Raw genomic sequence first — 24,607 nt, 5'->3', positions numbered from 1 at the left:
TTTTCAATATTGTTGTATATTCTTATTTATAATATTCCTCAACAAAATATATTTTTTGTTAGTAATACATTTTTAATGCTTAAAGTCTTTAAAATATGTTGTGTCCCTGAATTGAATGTCCCCCCTGTTACTCTGATGGAAAATCCCTCTGAACACGCCCCTTGACTGTTACTCTAATCACATGATTCTCAGGAATTTGAATACTTTTTGGCGGCAAATTCTCTTCAAGAAGCAGAGTAAGTATCACTCCTTAATTCACCCTTTTTTCAATGTTTAAGAATGATTCACTGATGTGGTAAAGCATAACATGTCCACCCTGTTATGCCTATTTATAGTGGAAACTTATAATTGTTTTTAATTTTGAAAATATGGTTAATAAACAGGTTAAAAATCTTCCTCAGTGATCACTGCGCACTAGCTTGTATTTCATCACATGAGTAGTCCCTCCTGTTACTGTCCACCCTGTTACTATTTTGCACAGTAACAGGGTGGACATATTGTAACAGAGTAGGTGTAAATGCTAAATAAATAAGTGTTTAAAGCTTGAATTGGTATTATAATTAATTTATTATACATTTATTTGTTATATACCTTCAAGAAAGAGTAGCTTAAATGGTATGCATGTATTTGTCAGGAAATGGCACCGTTGTCTGCTGCAGAAAAGCAGCTATTGCTATTACTGTTCTCTGTTATCTGTAAACATATGAACTTCATAAAAGTGTGAATTTTAAGTTATCTAAAAAATGTTTAAGTTTGAATGTTGATGTGGACATGTGTCTTTCTTCATCAGGGGGTGCCAGGGTAAATGAGTTGATGACATTTATTGTTGTTCAGTGGTGTGATGTCCACCCTGTTACCTCTGTGTTGGTTTAAGTTAATAAAATAAGTTCAACAAATGTTATGCATATTTTTGTGGTTAATTTTATGGAATGAAATGGCAAAATGAAATAATTTAAAAATGGGGCAAAATTCCATTGAAATGTCTTTTTATTCTAAAAGAAATGTGTTAAAATTACCACTGTGCCTTAAAATACAACAACTTTTTTCAAGATAATGCTTGTTAATGAATACTAAGTTAAAATACATTTGCAGGGTAAAGTGAGGGACATGTTAGCTCTTAGAAAATGTAAATATTACAATAATTGTGAATTCAAAACATTTAATAATTGAGATGAGAATGTCCGGTAACAGGGTGGACATTTGGCCTTTGCATGTGTGAAGAATTTGGTCAAAATTATTAAAGAGTCATATCCTGAACTAGACCAATATATTTTTCTTGTAGTGTAACAAGCCATTCTTCAGATAAAATTACTAAATCATGGAAATTTTTACTTTTTTTGATAGAAATTTACCAAGCTGAAATGGCACTGAATAGTAGGAATGACCCAAACATTGTGATATTTTGACCACCACTTCTCACGTCTTAAGTACTATTTATTTAGAAGAGACATGCTACTGCCACCTAGTGAAGAACTGGCAAATGTACATAGTAGTTACACAAAAAGACATTGGGCACAAATAGGTTGGGTGAGTTTTTTATTGAAACACTTTCAGCTTTAGAAGGTACATGTAGCTGCAATACTTCTATATTTGATTTTAATAGCTTTGTAGGGGACTGTATTCCCTGTATTTAATATGTTTTGATATTTTATTTTATTTTTTGAACAGTAAAATACATGTGGAGCTTTTATTATGATCTCAACTTTTTTCCAATGAAAAGAGCTATTACAGACCAAAAAAGAAGAAGAAAAAAAACTGTTAGCTTTTTTCCACTTAACAAGTATACAGTTAATTAAATAGTGGTGTCACTGAAAACAGTTAAATTAAGATCAATGCAATAAAGTTGTAAAAAAATAAAAATAATAAAGACTACAGTCACCTTTGGGGGCTATGTGAATCATCATTTGGTTCACATCATCAAGGAACAGCTTTATATTGTACTTCCTTACAATATGCTCAAAAACATAAGCATTTACCCAAAAAAAACTATCTTCTGTACAAAAATGGGAAAATTTAGACTTGAAGAATGTTACTGACCTAAAACCAACATGATAACAAAAGCTAAAAATATATACACACTAATACAAAAAAAGCAAAAGCACAACTGGAAACAACACTGATACACAAACATAAATGGACAACTTACTTATTCGTGGCAAAATGAACACATGCTAAATATCTATAAAAAAAAAGTCCCTTGATTAAAAAAAAGCAGGCCGTTGTGGTGTTTCTATTTTCTATAAAGCATAAACCTAAGTTATCCAGCTGTTAGCTCATAGTTTGGGCTGCTATAATGAAGAAATACATGTTTCAAAGCAAACAGACCAGCCTGGGCATTGAGAGTGATGTTGTATAAATAGACCACTGAGGGGCACCAGAACTTGACATAAGATTTTCATTCATTTATGTGAGCAGCTCGTACACTTCAGACAATGGTCATACAACGGGCCATTCAAACTGTGCTTAACAGATCTGATTAAATCACAGGGGATTCACCTAGTGTTACTGACAAAGAGTGAACTTTTGCAACATATTTCTTGACAAAACATAAACCTTAATCACAGGTCTGTCTTTTGGAAAAACTGAATTTTCTGTAGAAAAAGAGGGAGATCTGTTTTCCAAGTCAATAAGGAAGGACTGAATACAATTATGTTAATGTCCATGTCGATGCTCTTTAGTACTTTGGCACTTTGGTGTAGTCTTCTTGGTGTACACTCTTGCAAAGGCCCATGGATAGTATCATACCGAGGAGCTGTTGAAAACATAAAAAAATGGGAGTAAATACTGTCACATTACATTTCACTTTACAATTGTAAAACTGTCTTGTAACAGAGGTATACTGTTCATGTTGTCTAAGGCAGAAGAGATACACCATACCTCAATGACTGCCACACCAAGGCAGATGCCCAGTATAACTCCATAATTTGTAAAGAGCCAGCTCTCCACATTCTCCAGGCAGCCCTGATATAAGAAACAAAAATACACTTGTCATTAAATCCACCTGAAAGCAAAATCATAGAACTTACAGCCAGGTATCTGTGGTGCAACAGCTTAGTGTATAATATAGCAAATTAGTGGTTCAAGCCCCTGAGGTAAGGAACTACCAGTGATTAATTCAATCTCAGGGATCATAAAAAAAGAAACATCCCTTTTTCAGGACCCTGTATTTTAAAGATAATTTTGTAAAAATCCAAATAACTTCACAGATCTGTATTGTAAAGGGTTTAAACAATGTTTTCCATGCTTGTTCAATGAACCATAAACAATTGATGCACATGCACCTGTGGAACGGTCATTAAGACACTAATAGCTTACAGACGGTAGGCAATTAAGGTCAGAGACCTTACTACTGACTCTGAAAAACACCAAAAGAAAGATGCCCAGGGTCCCTGCTCATCTGTGTGAACATGCCTTAGGCATACTGCATGGAGGCATGAGGACTGCAGATGTGGCCAGGGCAATAAATTGCAATGTCCGTACTGTAAGACGCCTAACACCCGTTTCACACATACTCCGTGCGCAGTGCGTATACGGTACAGGAGCAGCATGCACTATAGTGCTTTCACATATGCTGCGTTTGCAGTGCGCTACTGATCCGCAGTTTGGGTAAGGAATTTTGATTTTAAATCCAAACGTTAACTTTGAAATTGTTTAAGGCATTGAAACAGTATGAAAATGTATTTTAATCATTGTGATTCTTTGTTTTACATGTAGTTCGAGTTGTTGACAGAAGAAAAGCTATCGCGCTATATCTGTTGCTAAGAAGGAGAAGAATGAGACGCATTTGGGTTCACTTTTTAGGGTAAAAAAAAAATATATGATGGCATTTTGCAACTTTTAGGACTATAATCATACTTTTTTGTTTTTCTTGACCCTGTAATTTAGTAACTGTAGAACACATTAACTGTAATTATGCATATATGATGAAATTATTACAGTTTATTGACAATCTATGTCTATTTTAATGTGAACAATGCGCTGCCACTTTAATTCAGTGCGGTGCAGCACAGCAAAAATAGACTCGGTGCGTAAACGATCGCTGCATCGCTGTATACGCACCGCAGCTGGAACGGATCGACGGACTGCATTCGCGTGCAGTGTAAAAGCTCTAACCTGTTAACATGGGTACGGAAAAAAATATGCACCACATACGCACTGCAAACGGAGTATGTGTGAAACGGCCGTAAGACAGCACTACAGGGAGGCAGCAAGGACAGCTGAACGTCCTCGCAATGGCAGACCACGTGTAAAAACACCTGCACAGGATCGGTAAATCCGAATATAACACCTGCGGGACAGGTACTGGATGGCAACAACAACTGCCCAAGTTACACCAGGAATGCACAATCCCTCCATCAGTGCTCAGACTGTCCACAATAGGCTGAGAGAGGCTGGACTGAGGACTTGTAGGCATGTTGTTAGGCAGATCCTTACCAGACATCATGAGCAGCAATGTCACCTTTGAGCACAAACCCACCTTCGCTGGACCAGACAGGACTGGCAAAAAGTGCGCTTCACTGAGTCGTGATATTGTCTCACCAGGGGTTATGTTCAGACTCGCATTTATCGTCGAAGGAATGAGCGTTACACTGAGGCCTGTGCTCTGGAGCGGGATTGATCTGGAGGTGGAGGGTCACGTCATGGTCTGGGGCTGTGAGTCACAGCATCATCAGACTGAGCTGGTTGTCATTGCAGGCAATATCAATGCTGTGCGTTACAGGGAAGACATCCTCCTAACATTCTGCAGGCTCATCCCTCCAGCATGACAATGCCACCAGCCATGCTCGTTCTGTGAATGATTTCCTGCAAGACAGGAATTTCAGTGTTCTGCCATGGCCAGCGAAGAGCCCGGATCTCAATCACATTGAGCGCACCTGGGACCTGTTGGATCGGAGGATGAGGGCTAGGGTCATCCCCCCTAGAAATGTCTGGGAACTTGCAAGTGCCTTGGTGGAAGAGTAGGGTAACATCTCACAGCAAGAACTGCTAAATCTGGTGCAGTCCATGAGGAGGAGATGCACTTTAGTAATTAATGCAGCTGGTTGCCACACCAGATACTGATTGTTACTTTTGATTTTGACCCCCCCTTTGTTCAGGGACACATTCCATTTCTGTTAGTCACATGTCTGTGAAACATGTTCAGTTTATGTCTTAGTTGTTGAATCTTTTTATGTTCACTCAAATATTTACACATGTTAAGTTTGCTGAAAATAAAACCAGTTGAAATTGAGAGGACATTTATTTTTTGTAGAGTTTGTTCTAAACTAAAGTCGGGTGCACACAATACGACTTTAATGTTTGTTGCTTGTCAAACTGTACAATATGTTCCCAGTGAGAACTTAAGTAAAAGCCATTGCACACTGTGCAACATTAAATTAGACTGCATGATACACATCATAGCCAAGACTTTGTACCCAATCAGCCAATTCATAATCTGTCATTTATAATTTCACACTAATCGATCAGACTGCCAATTTTGCCCAATTACAAGAGAAACACAAAAATGAAAATTCTCTCATCATTTACTCACCCTCATGCCATCACAGATGTGTATGGTTTTCTTTCTTTTGGTGAACACAAACGATGATTTTTAGAAGAATATCTCAGCTTTGAAGGTCCATACAATGCAAGTTAATAGTGATCAGACCTTTGAAGCTCCAAAAAGCAGATAAAGTCAGCATAAACGTAATCCATCAGATTCCAGTTGTTTAATCAAAGCGATCCAGTTGGTTTTTGGTGTTAAAACACTAAAATGTAACTACATTTTCACTGTTCATCTTAACAGCAGTCTCCTTGGCGATCATGATTTCAATCTACAGAGCTGAGACATTCTTCTTAAAATCTTTGTTTGTGTTCCGCAGAAGAAAGTCATACGCATCTGTGATGGCATGAGTGTGAGTAAATGATGAGATAATTTTCATTTTTGGGGGAACTATCCCTTTAAGATTGCTGAAATTTCTCATAATTGTCTCATACTTCAAAATTGTGGACAAAATTGCATGGTGTTTCACTTAAAAACATAAAAATGATCAACTTAATGTCCAGTATTTCTCATATACTGAGTGTATGAATGAATGAGCACTTTATTAGGAACACATGCAATGCATAAAAATCATGCAGATATGGGTCAGGAACTTCAGTTAATGTTCACATGGGAAAATGTGACTTCAGTGATTTTGACAATGGCATGATTGTTGTTTCCATCCGATAGCCACAGTTCTGTGGATGGAAATACCTTGTTGATGAGAGAGGTCAACAGAGAATGGCCAGACTGGTTTGAGCTGACAGAGAGACTATGATAACTCAGATAACCGCTCTGTACAATTGTAGTGAGCAGAATAGCATCTCAGAGTGCACAACATGTCGAACCTTGAGGAGGATGGGCTACAACAACAGAAAACCATGTCGGGCACTTAATTAGGACTATAGTGTTCCTAATAAAGTGCTCAGTTAGTGTATGTGAGTTATAAGTGTTTCCCGTACCATCTGATAGATAGGGAAGTCATTAGATGTAGCCTCACAGAAGCCGTTGTCTGCAATATTAAATAGAGGCAAGGAAGTATTGTGGCAGGAACATGGGTACAATTTATCTACTGTGCTGTTCTTCATCACATAGTTGGCATCCCAGTCCATGAGCCCATGTGCCCAGCCACAACATTGCATCTGTAAGACACACAGGGAAGAAACAACAGGACATGAAGGATTCTACAATCTTGGCTTGAATATAAGCCAAGACAATTAAACCCACAAACAGGCACGTTCATTAATGAACAACACATACAGTTTTGTAATTTTTAATGAATGTATTTGCATAAAAGGAATATTCTGGGTTCAATACAAGTTAAGTTCAATCGACAGCATTTGTGGCATAATGTTGATTACCACAAAAATGAATTTCGACTCATCCCTACTTGTCTTCTTTTTTTTAATTTTATCCCCTTTTCGCCCCAATTTGGAATGCCCAATTCCCACTACTTACTAGGCCCTCGTGGTGGTACGGTTACTCACCTCAATCTGGGTGGCGGAGGACAAGTCTCAGTTGCCTCCGCTTCTGCGACTGTCAATCCATGAATCTTATCACATGGCTTGCTGTGCATAACACTGCGGAGACTCACAGCATATGGAGGCTCATGCTACTCTCTGCAATACACGCACAACTTACCACATGAGAGCGAGAACAACTAATCGTGACCACAAGGAGGTTACCCCATGTGACTCAACTCTCCCTAGCAACCAGACCAATTTGGTTGCCAAGGAGACCTGGCTGGATTCACTCAGCATGCACTGGATTCAAACTCATGAATTCAGGGGTGGTAGTCAGCATCAATACTCACTGAACTACCCAGGCCCCTCATCCCTACTTTTCTTTAAAAAAGCAAAATTTAAGTTACAATGAGGCACTTACAAAGTAATTTTATAAAAGCATTTTCATTAATTCTTATGTGAAAAGTCATGTATTATATGAGCTGTAAAGTTTTTACAGTCATTTTAGGGTTTTAGGGTTTGTTAACACTATATCATTATGGCAACAAAGTTGTAAAATTGTATATAACTAGTTGTCACAAAGGGAAGTTGTCATAAGATTGCAGCAACGGTAAAATTTGGAATCAAAAGTCCAATTGCGCAAATATGTTTTTTTCTCTGGCAGTGGTTTTGTATGCTGGTTTCAAACTCCTAGATTAAACCTCTTTTAATTTAGAAAAAACATTTGTGAATTCTACCTTCCAAGAAATGTTTCACTATCATCATATTTTTGTTCAAGCTCTTGGGTAATGGAATACATTTGGTCAAGAATCAGCTATATTATGAATGCAGATTTTAACTGAAAGGCATAAATAGGTTCTCAGGACAAAGGTATTTTTCATGATAGTCAGATTGGTGCAAGTTGTTACGTGTTTTAAATGTCATAGATTTACAAACAATGTTTCTATATTTTTGTGCATTACTTTTTCCGTTTGTTTTTATTTTTATGAATTGTTTTGTGCCTCATAATTGTTTTAATTTTGGCCCAATGATCTCATGAAACCTACATCACTGGTTTAATTGCAGGTTCCATTGTAACAACCTAGCCATGTAATAACATGCCCTACTATTGGGGCAGGTTGTCACACAAGGTCAGCACGTGTTTTTTCCAAGACACTAATGGTGGAAATGTTCCATAGCTTTTTTTGTCAAGATTTTAAGGTATATAGATATGTTGAATTTACTTTCCCCAACATCATTTGAGATACTGACGTCTAAGGCAAAATGTATTGAACCGTCAACTGTCTTAAAGACAGCTCTGAAAGGTTAAACTCTCTAAGAGTATCGCTCTCATGTCAAAAGCCTTACTCTACAAACATTTCTACATTATAGAGCTTGATCCTCCCAAAGAAACAGAGTTGTTTTCATGGCAGTACATTAAAACAACATTCAATACACTTCTGGAACCTGAGCTCCCGTTGAATTAAGGACAATTTATGAGTTACGTCCATTCTCAACTCACTGTTCTCTGGATGTAGTCCCAGGCCTGCTCAGTGGTTTTATTCTGTCCAGAGTAGTTGGCCATGATTTTGGTCACAATTTCAGTTGTCTCCTTCCTCAACTGAAATGAGAGTTAAAAGGGTCAGTGGTTTGAAAAGGAGCATATGTAGCATTTTTGTTAACTGTGAACATCTAACTTCTAATTGGCAGCTGACAGCTTGCCATTGTGTTTAAAATGATTGTTGGATTAAATCTACCATCTACCTGCTACAAATTCTATATGATTTACTGCATATCCTGCTCAGATGCTTCCTACCATGTTATCAGAGAAACCCACTGCTGGCTGCTGACAAGAGTGTGAGTATGAAAGTGTATGTGTGTGCGTGTATGCATTCAAGTCTTCCTTTGTCCTCATTATTCACATGGGTCACTATGGTGAAGGTCTACCAAAGATAACAATCCTAAAATGACCTGCAAATATTCTCAGTACATTATATTTCTTGATATGTGCAATAGGGGGCAGTATCTTTTCATTTTATGCCAATGCTTCTCTTGACCTCTTTTCACGCTGTTCCAGAAATCCAAACAAAACCTTCAAAATTAAATCTTGCTGGAATATGGAACACATGGAGTTCTGACCACATAATTGTTTCTCAAAGTTTTTTAACAGCAAAGCACATGCAAGCCATAAGTATTTCGAAGCCAGGCTTATGGGAGTCACATAAAGGCGGTCACTCACCACGTCACGTTGGAAGAAGATGAGCACAGCAGCGGCCACTTGAGCAAGAAGGATGAGCAATAGACAGGTGAAGTACTGTTGAGGGAAAAAAGACATAAAATAAAGGATTCAGATATCACTGACTTATGTGCAAACCCACCACATGTGCCAGTCTCACACATTAACTGCATGTCAACACACAGTCTGTACATATGTGCAACAGAAATGCAACAGCTGGTCTGTAAGTTCAGTCTACTCAGGTCAAGTAACAAGAGACTGCTCAGTATTGTTGAAATTTCCCTATGATAGTCATGCAACAACATAAAAAGTTAATCTTTGGATTTGCATGAAAAATTTGTAATTTGCAAAACAAACATCAACCCAATTAGACTAGACTATAAAAATATGCTGAACATATTGTGCTTGTGTATTTATATGCATGTCTATGCTTGTGTGCGTGTATGTGTGTGTGTGTGTGTGTGTGTGTGTGTGGGGGGTCATGTTTAAGTGGTTTACGAGGATTTTTTTTTTTGTTACAAACTGGTAATTACAAGGGTATTATGCTATAAATGTGATTTATGAGGACATTTCTAGTGTCCCCATAATTTAAATAGCTTCAAAAACATATTAAACAATGTTTTATTGAAAATGTAAAAATGCAGAATGTTTTTTGTTAGGTTTAGGGGTTGTGTTAGGTTTAGGTGATATAATCTATTGTTTATACAGTATAAAAATCATTATGTCTATGGAAAGTTCTCCTAATGATAGGTAGACCAACATGAGTGTGTGTGTGTGTGTGTGTGTGTGTGTGTGTGTGTGTGTGTGTGTGTGTGTGTGTGTGTGTGTGTGTGTGTGTGTTTCTCACCAATACAAGCAGACAGCGGATCTCATAAATGGCCCCTAGACAGCCCAGAAATCCCAGAACCATGGAGAATGAGCCAACGCCTATCAGAATATAGGAGCCCACTTTCAGAGCCATGGACGAATCCTCTGTTAATCACAAATACAAACATAATACCAGTCATAAAACAACATCTCATTACTGTCCTAATTTACTCACTCTCATTTCATTCAAAACCCGTATGACTTTCAATCTTATGCAGCACTCTTTAATGCAATGGTAGTTCATAGTGACTCACTTTAAAGTGCTAAAGCAACACGTGTACTCATGTGTACAAGCATGCCACTGTGAACGAGCTTCTCACATGCATGTACAACAGAGGCCAAGATTTTCACTGAAAAATAACTTACATTTTGTGTTGTCTCTCACCAAAAACCTATCCTATGCCTTAAGAGGTCAAGTCAAGACATTTTATTTGTATAGCACTTTTCACAAAACGTGTTTCAAAGCAGCTTTACAGACTATTATGCTGTAATGTGTGTAATGTCTTAAAGTCGTCATTGTGCAGTTTCACTGAAAAACATAATTGAAAATCATGCCTTAAAAATTAAGGCATGAGCAAGCAAGCAAGAGGGAACTGTGGCAAGGAACCCAAAACTAAAAAACCTTGGGAGATACTACTTGGGATCCAGTTCCCCTCTGGCTATATACAGCATGAATATAATGGCAATAACAATTATCTATGAGTATATTGATTGAACTGTACGATCAATGATTAAGAGTCTTTGAAGTTCATCCCGAATTGACTGCAAAAGTGCACGTAGATGAAGTGTCCTTTGTGTCTGATAAAGGCTCTAGTTGGTAATTTATTGTCTGTGTATTACACTTTGAGGGAAGTGATGCAAAAAATGATCAGAGAGGTGTTACTCGCTGTTCGAATATGACACAAAACTTTCATGGACTACATTTATGATAATTTTGGATGCTTTTTTATTATACTTTAGATTTTGGGTCATTCTTTAAGCTAAAAAGTGAGTGAATGGGGCCAATCTGTAAACATTAAAATACTCACTGTATCAAAAGCACAGCCACAAGATTTAAACAATATCTGTGTTAACATGATTTTAGTGTGATAAAATCACTTACTAAACATTTCTATGTAAAGTTAAAGCCAATTTTACAACATTATTACCATGATGATGTAATGTCAACAAACCTTAAAACCTTAAAATGACTGTGAAAATGATGATTTAAACAATTTTTGCATTTAAACCCTCCAAAAATTGGCCTTATTCACTTTAATTGCAAGTGCCTCACTGATATCTCAATTTGTGCTTTTTTAAAGAAAAGGACAGACCAGTCAAAATTATTTTTTTGTGGTAATCAACATTATGCTACAAATGCTGTTGATTGAGCTGAACTTGTATTGAACCTGAAATATTCCTTTAATGAGCAGCGATATTATAAACAGCTCTTATTTTCTACATAGTGAAATGGCATGAAACACCATTTATGTAATCACAGGTTTATATTTCCAGGGTTTATATGCAGCAACTTTAGCTCTACCTAAAGAAATGTGGATTTGGCTCATTTTTGGTCTCTGGCTGTCATTGAATTTGAATCGTGTAATGTTGAGATGGGTTTGGCAGGTCTCCCTTACAATCTCAATTGGAGTTGTGATTGTCTGTCATACTGGGCAAGACTCATTGGACACTGTTAAACAGTTGTGTCAGAAATTCCATGGCTTTACCCAGCAGTGTTCTGGTCCTGCTTCACTCAGGATTTCATGCATATTGTCAGAACGCCAGACTGAGAAGTCTCTGTCAGATCACCCACCATCAAAAACCTTGATGGCTCCCAGCAAAAACAACATTACCACAGACAGCCTTTCGAACAACACCACAGTGTTGAGCAGAGATCTGTGGGGCTGTCTGTGTGACTGCGTAACTGTGGGTACAGAGGATACAATGGCCTGTCACGGGACCTGATGTAATCATCATTACGAAACTAAGCACTTAGGTGTGATGACCATCTCAACCCTCATGATTACAGCATGCATCAAAGCACAAATAACAGAATGAGTTAATCTTATCACATGGCTGAGACAAAACAGTCTAAAGCATACATCATTTGAGCAGTTGAACAATTTAGTAATTAATAATTAAGAGGGAACTGCATAAAGGAAAGGCTCCAGTTTGTGGTTGGAAACTGAGAGACAGCAGATCACATTTAGTTGAAACAAAGCAAACTAATTCAGCATTCTAAAGAACAATGTGGAGTGAGTTATCTTATTTGGAATCATTTCAGCATATTCTGTTCATTGTATAGGAATTCTGTTAGTCAGATACACGTCACTTGGTTGTTCTGAAATGTTTGACTTAACATCTAGTAAACAGTTGCTAATTATATTTTTTTAAATGGCAGATTTGTGAACTGGAAGGCTCTTTTGCGACATATGGTAAATATTATTACAATTCTCCATCGCCATAACAATTCCAAAAACAATAGCCAAATAAAAACCAACAAATCAAATGCCTTTGTACTTCAACCACTGTGCTCAGTAGAAACCAAGTTCAAAGCGTTTGGCTAAGGAGACCAGTTGCTCTGAATTCAATGATCCTGTTTCAATTATGCTAAACCCCAAGAATGGGCACTGCCATTGCAAAAAAACAACAAAAAAAAACAAGTGTGTCTGCACTTCAGCTTCAACTTTTTGTTGGGTTTCAGTACTGCTGAAGTACTACTATATATATATATATATATATATTTATTTTTTATTTTTTTACATTAGCGAAAAGTGCTCCACATTGTTTGGGTGGCTGGGAGTCCCAACAAACAGCCTGCAGCCACTGTGCAGGAATGTATTCAGCAGGAATGTATCAGTAAAATGAAATATATCATGCAAAGGAGCAACACGAGAGACTGACAGATTCACTGCTGTTGGTCTCATGCTGTGGTGCAAGCCTGGGCTTTCCTAAATCAGTGGTCTGCTCTGGACAATCAATCAAACACATGCAGTTCTGTAGGAACACATGCATTTAATGACTAGGTTCATGTCTTAGGTCAAGCGCAATGCATTTAGCAAGAAAACCTTTGAAAAAATTTCAGACTTTTTGCAGAAAGTAAAGTTCAAGTCAAGTGCTGTAATCATTGTGTAAATCTGAGGACTTGTGTGCTTTGGGGTACATTAGTACCATTTAAAAAGGCATAGTTCAGCCAACAATGATCTTACTCATAACTTACTGCCATTCCAGATTCATATTACTTTCATTCTTATGCAGATCACAAAATATATTTTTTTATAAACATCCCAGTCACCACCCAGAGTCTCCCCGGGCTCCAAAATAATAGTGCGAAATAGTGGAAAATAGTGCGGCGCTCAGTGTATTGCTTTTATGCAACAATGAACAAGAAGGAAAGCAGGGGTCCCCAATCTTTTTTCGTTTAGGTTCTACTATCTATTTAACTGATGTGGTACGAGGCGATAATCTGACATGGTGCGAGCCGCAAGGCGATCATCTGTATTTATTAAATTGTGTATGATTATTTGTAAGATATTGTCACTTTGACTGACGTGGACAATGTGATTGACTGGTAGATCGCGATGGACTAGTTGGGCACTGCTGCTGTGCAGGCATTATTTTGAAATTATTTCATGGAAAAATTTACTTGTCTGTGAAAAGTATTTTAGAAAGTAATCAGTAATGTAATCTGATTGAATTTTAGAGATGTAATTAGTCATTTTTAGTGGGTTACTTTTTTAGGTAACTTATATAAAACAACACAAGTTCACGCGTGCCACTGTGATCAAGCTTCTCATGCACTCATGAATGTGCAACATAAAAGTTTCCACAGAAAAAATGACTTAAATTTCAGGTTGTTTCTCATCAAAGTCTATTGCATGCCTTTGAAAGACTTAAAACATAACGCACGACTACTTTTATAATCTTTTGGGTGCTTTTCTGAGCTTTAAATTGAATCTCTATCAGCTGACATTGCATTGAAATGACGACCAGGATATTATTAAAATATTACATTTGTTTTCTGTCATAAAAGTTTGAAACGATATAAGGGTGAGTAAATTATCACTGAATTTTCATTTGTGGGTGAGGTACTCTTTAAAGAGAAAGAGACAGAAGGGCATTTATTCCCTCCTAAAATACACTTCATATAAACCAGTGTTAATTTGTTCTTTGCAATGACTAATGCAATGAGAGGCCTGATCTGAGCATTGACGTGATGCATGCTAATAAGGCAGCTGCTAAAAGAGCCCTGTGTGGCAGCAAAGGAGCACCTGCAGACTGCCTCAGACATGCTATGTCACACACAGGCCCTGCCTGGCTCGCCAGTGCCATTCACACAGAGGCATGAAATCAGCAGCTGATTTGTAGCCAGCTGTGAGCATGTAGCTCCGGCCTGCTTGACAGCATCTGTAAGACACAGACCCAGTGAGCCAGAGCTCCCTGCAATGGCCTCTGGGATGGAAAACAGATCAGAAGCGAGCAGTGTTGTGTGTGTACAGGTGGGGGAGGGGTGATGAAAAATACAGAACTCATCGAGGATGATCTGTCCAAAAGGCTGAGTCGTGTGGTTTAAGACGAGACTAACAGTGTTCATCAAACAAAAGCAAACGAGTGACAGATGGGCCAGTAAAAATGAGGCTGCAGCAGACAGTGATTCACAGGCTCACAGGGCCAGGAGGTATAATTCAGAGATAGATAGGATAAAAGCTAACAGCAGAGCTCACTAATGAGAGAGTAAAAAAGACAAGATCAAGAACGCCACTCACCCCTTCCTCTGGATTTTACCATAACCAACTAAAAGCAAAGGATCTCTCCGTGGGGGCATTAAATGGCCTTTTAGATTAATGAAAGTTCCCAGGATCAATACAAGTTAAGCTCATTCGACAGCATTTGTGTAAAAATGTGTGTGAACATGATTTGTGTGATAAAATCACTTACTAACCTTTCTGTGTAAAATTATTTACAATTTACAACTTTGTTGTCATGATGATGTAATAACGAAACCCTTAAAACAACTGTAAAAATGACTATTTAAACAACTGTACGGCTCAAATAATACACAAGTTTTAACAGAAGAATTCATGTAAATGCATTTTAAAAATTATAAGCTTCACATTTCTGACTTTTTAAATAGGAGAAATTGTAATGCTTAAAGATCAATGGAAAAAGAGCCAATCACCTTTTAGATACAGACATCGCCTAAGTGGATAAGCTAGACTTTAGCGTAATCTGAGGTAAATAAGCACAATTTATGATACCATTGTTGTCAGATTTTACCAACTTTGGTCATAATCTTGACCAACAGTTGTTCGGTCTTTCCCCATTCAAGTAGAAAGGAGCAGGGACATAAACCCACATACATTCAGGGGCCCCAGAATATCCAGCGCCCCTGGATATAGGGGTTGCACTTTCATGACTGAAGTGCGTCTCAATCAGCTCCCTAGTTCATTAGTTAGGGTACTGATCAGAGAGTCTGCCATTTTAAGGGCTGTGTCTTTAGCTCCCTAAAAAATTCCATAATCCACGTAAAAACCAGCGAGTACCATTGCTGACTATGTTTCCTTAACGGAAACGTTGTCATATCTTCTGAAGTCTCTTAAGTCGTTAGAAGACTAGCAAAAGTCTATTAATAAATTATGTTAAAGCCTTATTTTCTCCATAAAAGAGATGGTGTTTGTAATCTTTCATCCATAATGACCATGAAAGGGAAACAATCTTTTAAATTCTAGAGTTGTTAAAAGGAGGTTTAAAATACACTCCTTTACATTGTTATTTATTTATTTAATGTAATTTATCTTTCATAATAAAAATGTATGCTTGAATATCTTCAATGAAATTTAATGATAGTGTCATTTACACAGCGATGGCACTGATTGCGGTTGTCGTGTCGAAGGTTATTGAGTCATAAGTGTCCCAATGTTCAGTGGATCAACACCATTGCCAGTGCCCGAATTCATTTTCACGATATACTGATTCATGAGACAGGGAGCTAGGGAGTTGATTGAGACGCACCCTGGAAAAGAGCATTCCAAAGATGGCCACCAGTGGGCTTACTTGCTAGAAAGACTTTGCCCATTCACATCCAATGTACGTTGGAAAAATGTTATTAGAAAAATAACAGTTGACTAAATTATGGAATATCCTGTCATATATTATAAAAAGGAACACAGGTACAGATACTTACGTAACACAACAAAGAAGCTCTGATTGTCTAGGAGGATCCACAGTCCAAATCCCATAATCATAGATCCAAAGATCTGCAGATAGCCAATAAGAAAAGACAAGGAGCAAAGGAAGAGAGAGAAAAGGAAAAAGTAAGAGAGATGGAGAGTAGAATCAATCATGTAGTGCAGGACAAGAGGGGAAAGAGGGGCCCCATATTTCAATTTACAAGCTGCAACTTGTTCGCTCCAAATCTCTTGGACAGAGCTAAAGATGGAAACTCTGTAAGCATGAGTATAAATGTGTTCCCTGAATAACACTGTATGTTTAAGACAGGAAAGTTGTGTGCTTGTGTCTGAGAGTATGTAACAAACACACTAATCCTGGCCTGTGAACTGTTTCCTGATCTCTAACTGTGAGGTTCCAGACTCTTTTCTCCTTTCCTCTCAGAAAACATCTGGGACTGATTGTGCAGTGCCTCTGCGTGGCAGCAGCAGACGGGGAAGGGGGGCTCAGCGGATGTAGCACGAGTTCAAGAGCACTACAGCCTTCATTAAACCTACTCGGACAAGCACCCCATCTACTCTCCTCATCCCTAACACTAAGGCACATGCTGGGGTGCTTAGCGTAACCTATTGTGAATACGGTTTATCCCGTCTGTCACAATCTAAAACCCACCCATTTAATGTTGTTGTCATACGTTTGTCTTCCTTAAAATGTTAAACGTGTATATATGTATTGCCAACTATCAGAAATAATGTTACAAATGGTTGCAATTAATCATTCAGCTCTTCCTGCGTTGTTTGAGCCCAAGCACACAGGCATGCGATTTCGAGAGAATAAAGTTGGATCAGAGCGTTTATTTTTTATCAAGCCCAATGAGAGCAGTCTGTTCCCCTTCTGTCACTCACTCAACATTGTGTCGATTGTAGTGACACAAGGGGTCATTCTTGAGAGCCTTGCATACCTCTGGATTTGAAAAAAGGCCAATGAGAAATTGGCAGACAGAATTTGCATGTCCTGCCCCCGGACATACGCAAGGCTCTCAAGAAAGACCCCTTGTGTCAAAACAATCAACACAACGTCTCGTTCCCTCCATCAGGGAATGGAGGTTACAACAGTAATCATGACATTTCTCTATCTGAGATGGAGAAGAGTAAACTGTCTGGATAACAAATGGCTAACATTTTATCTGGATGGTAATTAAGAGCACATTCTTGTAGAGAGAGATGCAAGACTGCATGAACTGAAACACATTGTAGCTTTTTAAACAACTAGACTACCAGAAACCATATTTATTAATAGAAAGATAATGATATCACTAGTTCAGAGAATAACAGTTTTGTACTACATGCTATGGGTCTAAGTTAATGTCATACATTATACAAAGAAACACATACACATTCAAATTCAGTAGTGATGACAAAGGGTAAACATTCAGTACGTTTACATGTACTTTAAAAGTTCAACGTCAGTTAGAATAAAACAATAATTCCTCTTTTTAAAATGTTGCGTAAAAGCAAAGTCAGACTAACAGATCTAGATAATGTGATTGTAGCTCAATGTATTTGTTTAAATATCTTAATAAATAATGTTATGTATTTAACACTTCCTCAGCTGGTGTCTTTCCTTCAAATATTCGATTACACATCATTATGTCATACTTGGGCAGACAGATGAAGACTGAAGCTCAACTTCGCAAAAACCCGCTGTAGAGCGATTATAACTTCATGTAAACATACTGATAGACTCTGTTTTCTTTGGGTTCACACACACTAGTCCACTAACTAAAATATTCAACTAACTGAATGGTTACTTACAAAGAAGATTAAGTTGAAGAGAAATAAGAAGGACTTAGTGGCAGTGATGCATCCTTTCCCCATTTTGTTGACTCTGTAAAAGACCAAAACAGAAAAATAACACTGAATTAAAGGCAAGTTCAAATCAGATTTATGAACAGATGATACAGATGATACAGGAATATATGAGAAACGTAATATTTATTGGATCTGAGATTCACAGATGGTTCTAGGCTTTTTTTTTTTTTTGCAGGATTAATGATGTGAGATAAACAAATAATCTGAAAACAAACATAGACAGTTACCATCACACAGACGCATATCTCTCCTACAGCTAAAATATTCAATACAGCATCTTCTGCTTTCAGACACACACTGTTATCTTCAGAAATATCTATGGCACAAACAGAATGGTATAATACTCTTCTCTGGAATGCACAAAGGCTGTTGTCACACTTTTTGAAGATGACCCACATTCTGGCTACCATTAATATGTTAGTACGATACAGCGATTCTCATGCGAATTTGAAACCTGTTGAGTTGTATTGCATGGCACACTTTGGCAGGCCCAATTCCCACAGATGGGCCGAAAGTATTTTCAATAATAATAAGCAGATATAGAGCAGCGACACTGATGGGGAATACTGCTACACTATTGCTGCAGCCATTCATGGACAAACACAGGAGTGCATTCATCACTTTCTTACAGTGCAAATGAATGGATGGAATGATCACTCAGAGATACTGTCCTACACAAGAGATACTATATCTAAAGAACCAAAACAACCCCTGCTAAATGTCACACAGTGATAAAAGTTCAATCATTGAACACATATTTTAACAGAGGGTGTCATGCATGAGGTAATGATGTACAGAATACCTCATCAGCAACAGAGCACCTGGGTAACGAGATTTATAAAAGGCTTTAGAGGATTCATTGAGATAGTTCTCCTAAAAATGAAAATTCAGTCATCATTCCAAACCCATATTACTTTTTTCTAATGGGGAACACAAAAGGAGATATTTTAAAGTTGGCCGCATATTCAATATAATGGCAGTGGATACTACTGATGGCCCGTGATATTAAAAAAAATTAAAAAAGAAAGTCTACAGGTTTGGAATGACATGAGGGTTAAGTGTATTATGACAGAATTCTCAGTTTTAGTTGATCAATTCCTTTAAAACATATTCTTTCCACACACGCAATTGAACCATTTTCGCTGATCCAATGAAGCCCATAACCCAATGCCTGCCTGTAGAGTGTGTAACTAGACAAATCCTAAAATTTCCTTTTAGAAAGTTATGTTCCGTGAGAAAGACAAAAGAAACTGACAGGATTAAAATTTTAAACGTAACTTGCATGTTTCGATTTAGATTTGAAGAGCGTATTGTTGCAGTGCTGCTGAGTTGCGCCAACTAGCCCATAAAAATGTGAGATCTGGCGCAACTCAGCAGCACTGCAACAATACGCTCTTCAAATCTAAATCGAAACATGCAAGTTAAATCCGTTAAAAATTTTAATCTCTCATATTTTGTCCACTACGGGAAAGATCTTAACTTTTTTTTTTTTTAGACTTTGATAAGACCCATGAGAGGAAAGTCTGTGAAAAATTCTCATTCTACACAGTCAAACAAGGACGTAAAGCGTTAACTGGTTCATGTAGTCCTGGAGTGCATTAGTGTAAACAGATTTTCCATGCTGTCCATAACGGAGGGGATCGAGCAAGGCACTGGGCTTGAGCTCTGCGATCCACTCCCCACCTGACTAGCCCAAGGAACAGAAAGATTAAATTGAAATGATAATTGGTATAGGCGTTATGAAATATAAAGGTGGAGATGGAGAGGTGGAGGGATGCAGGAAGAATCGTCACCAGAGTGATCGCAGCAGCTGCTTATATATTCTTATGCAAGGGCGCAACTAGCCATTTTCGAGGATGTACACTTACATTGTTGTCCCCCTTTCAGTGTCTGGGATTAGGGAGGGGGGGTCCACCTTGAACGTTTTCGCCTTCCAGGAGTGGTGGGGTTCCCCTTGAATATTTATGCCCTTATGCATTGTATACTTTGCATATATGGTTTTTGCCCCTCTATCATTAAGAATGATTGGCAGGCCTAGATGAACAAGCTACTTCCACACTTAGTTTTTTTCTCTTCCCAATTTGGAATGCCCAATTTCCAATGCGCTCTATGTCCTTAAGGTGGCGTAGTGACTCGACTCAATCTGGGTGGCAGAAAATGAATCTCAGTTGCCTCTGCATCTAAGACCATCAATCCATGCATCTTATCACATGGCTTGTTGAGCACGTTACCACAGAGACCTTGTGCGTGTGGAGGCTTTAAGACATTACAGCATTATTTTCTGTTACAAAATTATTTTCTGTAAAGCTGCTTTGAAAGGCTATACATATAAAAATGACTTACTACATATGAAGGTCACTGCTATTCTGTCTACGTAAAGAGTGCCAACGCACATGTAACTTATCCAACCTCTGCCACAGTGACAAAAAGTGTGTCACAATGCACCAACAAAAATTTGAATCAAGCCAGAACACCACTACAGGGGGAGAGTTGATAATATATCTACAGGAGCTTTTTATCAATAGCAGTTAATTGATACTTATCTTGTTCAAACCTAAAACTGCTTCAGCAAAAACAACAAAAAGAACCTTAATCACCTCAAAAGTAATGTGAAGCTTGTGTAATATGTGAGTCTGGCCTTTTGGAGGGTATCTAAGGTTATTAGACATATCCTTTGAGGAGAGACAGGCTTTAGCTCTCAGTCTGAAGTTCATCAGCATTCAGCTCATCTGCCCGGTGTACACTGAGGCACTAGTTCACACCCAATTCTTCAACCACCCTCCCCCACACTCACACAGATAGGGCCAGCTTTGATTTCTCACCACAACAATGGCAGCTTTCAGCCATCAAACAATGGAAGAAACTCCACACACTCATGAGCCGACTGTAGCCTTGAAGTTACCACACTAGACCAACAAAATGCGAAGAGAAAGTACACAACTGTTATGGAACCAATCCATTGATAAAGGTACTAATATCTCAAGTGATTGAGCAATTGTGCTTGCCTAAAGCTGAATGAAAGAAAGTGATTCAGGCCTTCCAGTCTTTGTTGCTTCAAGACATCTTCATTTAAAATTTGGCATGCCAAAAAAGTTGCTATGGCAACCGTCAAGAAACAGCCATGTTGGGGTGAAGAGTGTACCTTCTTGAGAGAATAAACAGTCTCGCACTCCACACTGCTGTTCCTCACAGCATGCAGAAAAAAGAAAAGTGAAACCCCAAATAAGGGGAAGCCCACAGGGGCCTGTGGCCTTGTCTCTCCACAGTTACTTCAGCCAGAAACAAGGAGTACATTCATTAGGACAGTTAATCTCTCCACCTGAACACAAAGACCATCTTGATGCCACCAGTCGTGTTAAAGTGGGCTGCAAAAGTAGCTAATAAAATGGCCCAGAGAAGTAATTAAAGTTGTCTTATTTTATTCAAATGTTACGTCAAAGATTTATGAACTCGGTCTAATTAAGCAACATGTTTTTAAGAGGAAAAGGGAGCACCAGATGTTTCTGCTTAAGATAGCACATATTAAAGGGATAGAACCTTATTGGAAAGTGTTATTGTAAATAATAATCTTGATGTTTCATTTGTATAGGACCTTTCCAAAGCTTGAGGTTGCTTCACAGATAAATTACAAGCAATGTACATTAAAAACATTCAAATTACATTCAAAAGACAGTTGTATTGCAACTCTTTTTTATTTTTTACATCTGGGATGGCATGAGGGTTAGTAAATAATGAGAGAATTCATTTTTGGGTGAACTATCCCTTTAATGGAATGCAGGTAAACAGGAAAATTTTGCTGACTACTAGCTATAAATGAGTTGCAATGCAGCAGTCTTTTGAGCGTAATTTGAATGTTATTAATGTACATTGCTTGTAATTTAACTGTGAAGTAACCTCAAGCTTTGGAAATGTCCTATATAAATTAAACATCACGATTATTATTGTGGTAACACTTTAAAATAAGGTTGTATTTGTTATTATTATTTAATAATGCATTAAGTATCATGTACTAACAATGAACAGATATATTTTGCAGCATTTTTTCATCTATATATTTGTACCCGTTTACTAATAATATTAATGTTACATTTAATGTAAAAAATGTATTAGTACATGTAGAAAGGAAAATTCCACAATAAATGCATTCAAAGTATTGTTCATTGTTAATCAATTAAACCTAATGCATTAACCAATGTTAACATATAAAACCTTATTGTAAAGTGTTACCATTTGTATTAATAACTAATTATTTTAACTTACTGATTTGCAGTTGTTAACAATTTAATCAACTTATAAAATTCATACCTAATTTTTGGGAAAGTGCAAACAGGGTAAATCTACACTTATGAGTGCACAAAGTGTCAATCAGTCAGTCGTTTGTCCCGCCCACCAGACAGTAAGACATATCTCATATTACAGTTAATAAGCTATGTATTTCACGAACCTCACAGACAGAAGCATATGAAATAAAAACAAACACTTAGACTTGACACAAGGGTACTGGGAAGGGAAAAGACTTGTTCACTGAACTAAAATGACATAAACAGATTACTCTGAGGAGAGTCCACATGTCGCCTGAGGATATCAGCACACAACACCGAAAATAAGCCAGATTCATAACACTCCTTACCAGAAGCATGAAATAACTTATAAACTGAAAGCGCCATAAGAGAGGAGAAACAGCCCTGTCAGAGGGCACTGAGACTCTTGTGTTTTATTCATACTGAAGGACTAAACTATAACAGAAATCTTTGAATCCACACACACACACACACACACACACACACACACACTGAAAGACAGTAACAATATGTTCGCTATTACTGTAGTGTGCGCCACATCAGCACAGCAAACCAAAAAAAAAAAAAAAAAACGATTCTAAACAACTTTTACTATTAAAAACATCTAAAAGACAAGAAGAGTCACACTCTAATTTACCAACCCATGAACACTCTCTAATTTAAGCTTTGATATTATATTATTAGTAAACTTTTTAACTCCAGTCACTTAAGTTATAAGCAAATATTGAGCATCAGACAGACATAAATGCATTATTAATAAAAGTCATGTTATGATATACTGTACTCACGTATGTTATCGGAATGGGAAATGTAAAAAAAAAAATCCTAGCAGAAATCAGCTGCGCGTCTCGTCCAGCGTTAATGAGACGAGTGAGACTCTGTAGGTTGGAGTTAAAGGATATACTCGCAGTCTCCACCATGCGGTTGTTATTGAATTTAGAGGGAATTACCAACATGCACAAATCTGCTTCTCACTACAGGGAGTCAAGGAATAATATTGAAAGTGAAAGATAAATGAACATTGAACAATGCATTGAAAATCTGCTGAAATATAGAAGGGTCAATGACATGAGGGTGTCCAAGATAATTGTCACGTTCCTGTGTGTCTGCCCTATGTTCTCTGTTTCACCCATCACGTTTATGTCACGTTCCTGTGTTGTCTGCCCCGTGTTGTCTGTTTCACACAGCACTTCTCACATTCCATGTCACGTTCCTTGTGGTCCAGTCCGTGTTTTCTGTTTCACTCAGCACGTCACATTCCATGTCACGTTTTCCTTGTTGTCCGCCCCGTGTTTCACTGTCTGTGTATAAACTACAATTCCCACAATTCCTGGCCTCTCTCACTGCCTGCACTCTTCATTGTTCTCACCTGTGTCTCGTTTAGTCTTCATTGTGTTTGTGTATTTAAACCCTGGTTCTTTGTTTAGTGACTGTCGATTGTTGAATGTTGATGTGTTGTTTCATGCTCGCTGTTCCCGCTCCCTGATGTTCACTCTTGGTCTTATTCTCTGGATGTTTATTCGTGTTCGTTCGGCCCTTCGTGGATGTTTCCCCAATCCGTGTAGCTTCTTTATGTTCGTCCGTGCTTTAGTTTTATTTTCCCATTGTGGACTGTTCTTTTGTTCCTGTGTTTGTTTATTTTATTCAAGTTTGCTAATAAACCTGCATTTGGATCCGCACCTCCTGTCTGCCTTCTCCTGACTTCCCAGCATTACAGAACAATTGACCAACTATGGATCCAGCAGTTCAACGCGCAAACTACGACCTGCTCTGCTTAAAGCAAGAGGACCGCCCTATAGAGGACCACATCCGCGACTTCCTTACACTGGCAAGTGTCTCGGATTTCCCGGACTCCTCTCTGGTGGTTTTCTTCAGGGACAACCTGCGGAGTTCGCTGAAGGAGAGACGACGCGCGGCTGGACTCTTCGCGACTGGACTCTTCGCGACTTCCTGGAGGCGACTTTGCTGGCCTGTGGCTCGCCGTTCACCGTGGGCGTCGTCGAGGAGGACCTTGCCTCTCCTCCCTCAGTGGTGACTCTCCAGTCGCCCATGGCGCTTCGTGTAGCAGCCTCGACCGTCCCAGGGCCAGCGCCAGCAGCCTCGACCGTCCCAGGGCCAGCGCCAGCAGCCTCGACCGTCCCAGGGCCAGCGCCAGCAGCCATGACCGTCCAAGGGCCAGCGCCAGTAGCCAGGACCGTCCAAGAGCCAGCGCCTCTCGAGCC

The 24,607-nt window shown here is 38.3% G+C and overlaps 1 protein-coding gene across 1 annotated transcript; it reads right to left on the bottom strand.

Annotated features, from left to right (window-relative positions):
* Nucleotides 1–1,519: 1,519 nt before the first annotated feature.
* Nucleotides 1,520–23,315, bottom strand: LOC127663107 (CD82 antigen-like). Its single transcript, XM_052154563.1, has 9 exons — nucleotides 23,174–23,315; nucleotides 18,028–18,100; nucleotides 16,230–16,302; nucleotides 10,047–10,171; nucleotides 9,203–9,277; nucleotides 8,486–8,584; nucleotides 6,484–6,663; nucleotides 2,878–2,961; nucleotides 1,520–2,752 (listed from the first exon to the last, which is right to left on the bottom strand). Exons 2-9 carry the CDS (start codon nucleotides 18,088–18,090, stop codon nucleotides 2,675–2,677), a joined length of 777 nt encoding a protein of 258 aa, XP_052010523.1. The 5' UTR covers nucleotides 18,091–18,100; nucleotides 23,174–23,315; the 3' UTR covers nucleotides 1,520–2,674.
* Between the last annotated feature and the right edge of the window lie 1,292 nt (nucleotides 23,316–24,607).

The sequence above is a fragment of the Xyrauchen texanus genome, chromosome 2 (genome assembly GCF_025860055.1).
Source record: "Xyrauchen texanus isolate HMW12.3.18 chromosome 2, RBS_HiC_50CHRs, whole genome shotgun sequence".
Classification (NCBI taxonomy): domain Eukaryota; kingdom Metazoa; phylum Chordata; class Actinopteri; order Cypriniformes; family Catostomidae; genus Xyrauchen; species Xyrauchen texanus.
The sequence above is the reverse complement of the archived record's forward strand: the minus strand, read 5'-3'. Positions and strand labels throughout refer to the sequence as shown.